We start from the raw sequence: 2,060 nt of genomic DNA, 5'->3' as shown, positions 1-2,060 counted from the left end.
AAAGTTCACCAATCCAAAGGTACATCGCCCGTCCTGCCTTTGGAACCGCCGTACTGACGGCGAATGGAGCACGTACCCTGTAATTAGTGCATACGGACTATCGGAACAGTTCCCGCCATCGTACTCCCCAGAGTTGATGAACAGAACCATCTCGATTATTCCTATGGACAGAAAAGATTGTCAAGCTGATGGCGGTAGTGATTTGATTCGCTGCCACAATGAAGTCAACATGGTGCCGCGACTTTGTTCGGTGAGTAACGGTTGTAACGGTGGTAACGATCTTGGATCTTTGCTTAAGTGATTCGTTTTGCTTTTCCAGTTGGACTACGGAGCCCCGGTGACTAATTCAAGATATGAAGAAGAGGATCCCAATTACATCTACGGCATAGTATCATCGCTTAGTAAGGATTGTGGATCTAGCTTAGTAGTGACGGACGTTACGCCACACATCCACTGGATTGAATCGATCATCATCCGGCGACGACACGAAATGCTCATATTTTCAGACTAGACGAAAAAATCAACAAATATACTAGGAAACGAACATAGCAGGCACAGAAAACACTCGCTGGTTTTGTTTCTCGCTGGTACCCCGTAACATAACAGTTTGATTAGCCTACTAAGTGCTGTGCTATTATTACCAACGTATATTTGTTTCATTTTGGGTTAGCGTGGGTCATAGGTTTGGTTGAAGATACGTGTTCTCGCAATCACGATGCTCTCACTAAAACATGTCCAACATCCAGTTTAATGTAAATAAACAGAACTTTGCTGATTAAAAATCCGGTTTGGTGGTTACGGCAGACGAGTATTAAGTACTGCTTTTAGTATGGTCCCGACTAGAAGAGGAAGCCAACGTTAACCGGTGCAGAGACAGTTGTGGTGCGTAATTCGTTTTAAAACGAATATATTAGGTGAGCTACAACTCGAAACAAATAGATAATGGCTTGAAAAGGATCAATCTATTTCTTCAAGTTATTTATTCCCTTTCGAAGATGGAATTGATGTCTGTTTCAGCGAGTATCCAAGGCAGATCAAACTCCCCCGAAGGTCATTCGTGACCAACAAGTTTGTCGTGGAGTTTTTTAGCAAGTGATTTCGCACGTCTTGAACCCCTCTTGAAGTGTTCTCTCTTTCTTCTTCCCGCACAGCTGAGTTTTGGATTGATTGTACCAGCAAAACCAGTTTCTTATCTATAACGTTACGCCAACAGCAGAATTGCGGCACCAGGAACGACGTCGAATGCTCATAAAGATCAGTTTGCTTCGGCCCATTCATTAGCATCATGAGAACTCGTTTTATTGCATCACTGTTTCTGACGATCACTGGTGCGTTTGGTCAACAAGCAACGTTTTTGGATGATCCTCCTAGTGATTACTTTAGCAGAACATCGATGGATGGTAAGTTACAGCATTTTCAGTTCATAATAGTATTCACAGGATTATGATCTCATTCAACAGATTGCGTACAAAGATTCTATACGGAGCCAGAAAAATTATATTTAAAAGTTGGAGTTTATAGGGGGTCTCGTGTGTATCGTGGTGAATTTCAGCACATGGTAGGAATTGAGTGAAAAGTGATATCATTTGAACATTGTTTAAATGATGCCCCTTCTTTAGGTGGCTATCGGTTGGATTCGTCCCAATGGCAAAATCGACTACCTTTGTGGTGGGTCGCTGATAAACGACGACTTCGTACTGACTGCAGCCCATTGCGCCGTGGACGAGTTCAAGTAAGGTCTCGTAACAGTTTTGTGGAAAAATTTAATTTATTTTATCTTTCAATTCCCTTTTCTATCTTAATGCAGTATTGCGCCGAACACGGTTCGAATCGGAGACACTGATCTTGGCAGTGAAAAGGACGATGAGTTTGCGAAACAGATCGCAATCGGGCGCATTATTGTGCACCCCCAGTACCGGGGATCGCGAAAATACTTCGATCTGGCGTTGATTCACCTGGCGGAGCCAATCAAATATTCAGGGGCAGTCTGTCGGGCTTGTCTGTGGAGAGAACCTTCGCTACCTCCTGAGCGAATGGATGCCATCGGGTTCGGTAGTACC

General features: G+C 43.6%; 2 protein-coding genes across 2 annotated transcripts; both read left to right on the top strand.

Moving 5' to 3' along the window:
* Window positions 1-9: 9 nt before the first annotated feature.
* Window positions 10-752, top strand: LOC131214654 (uncharacterized). The gene is made up of 2 exons (XM_058208991.1): window positions 10-250; window positions 320-752. Exons 1-2 carry the CDS (start codon window positions 137-139, stop codon window positions 509-511), a joined length of 306 nt encoding a protein of 101 aa, XP_058064974.1. The 5' UTR covers window positions 10-136; the 3' UTR covers window positions 512-752.
* A 590-nt stretch (window positions 753-1,342) lies between these two features.
* Window positions 1,343-2,052, top strand: LOC131214653 (serine protease snake-like; the record flags this gene model as incomplete). The annotated part of the gene is made up of 4 exons (XM_058208990.1): window positions 1,343-1,400; window positions 1,461-1,558; window positions 1,620-1,732; window positions 1,808-2,052. Coding segments are annotated over exons 1-4 (463 nt in total), but the record flags the coding sequence as incomplete, so codon positions are not given.
* Between the last annotated feature and the right edge of the window lie 8 nt (window positions 2,053-2,060).

This window comes from Anopheles bellator, unplaced genomic scaffold (assembly GCF_943735745.2).
Source record: "Anopheles bellator unplaced genomic scaffold, idAnoBellAS_SP24_06.2 scaffold01753_ctg1, whole genome shotgun sequence".
Lineage (NCBI taxonomy): Eukaryota > Metazoa > Arthropoda > Insecta > Diptera > Culicidae > Anopheles > Anopheles bellator.
Note: the sequence above shows the minus strand (reverse complement) of the source record. Positions and strands in the feature narration are given on the sequence as shown.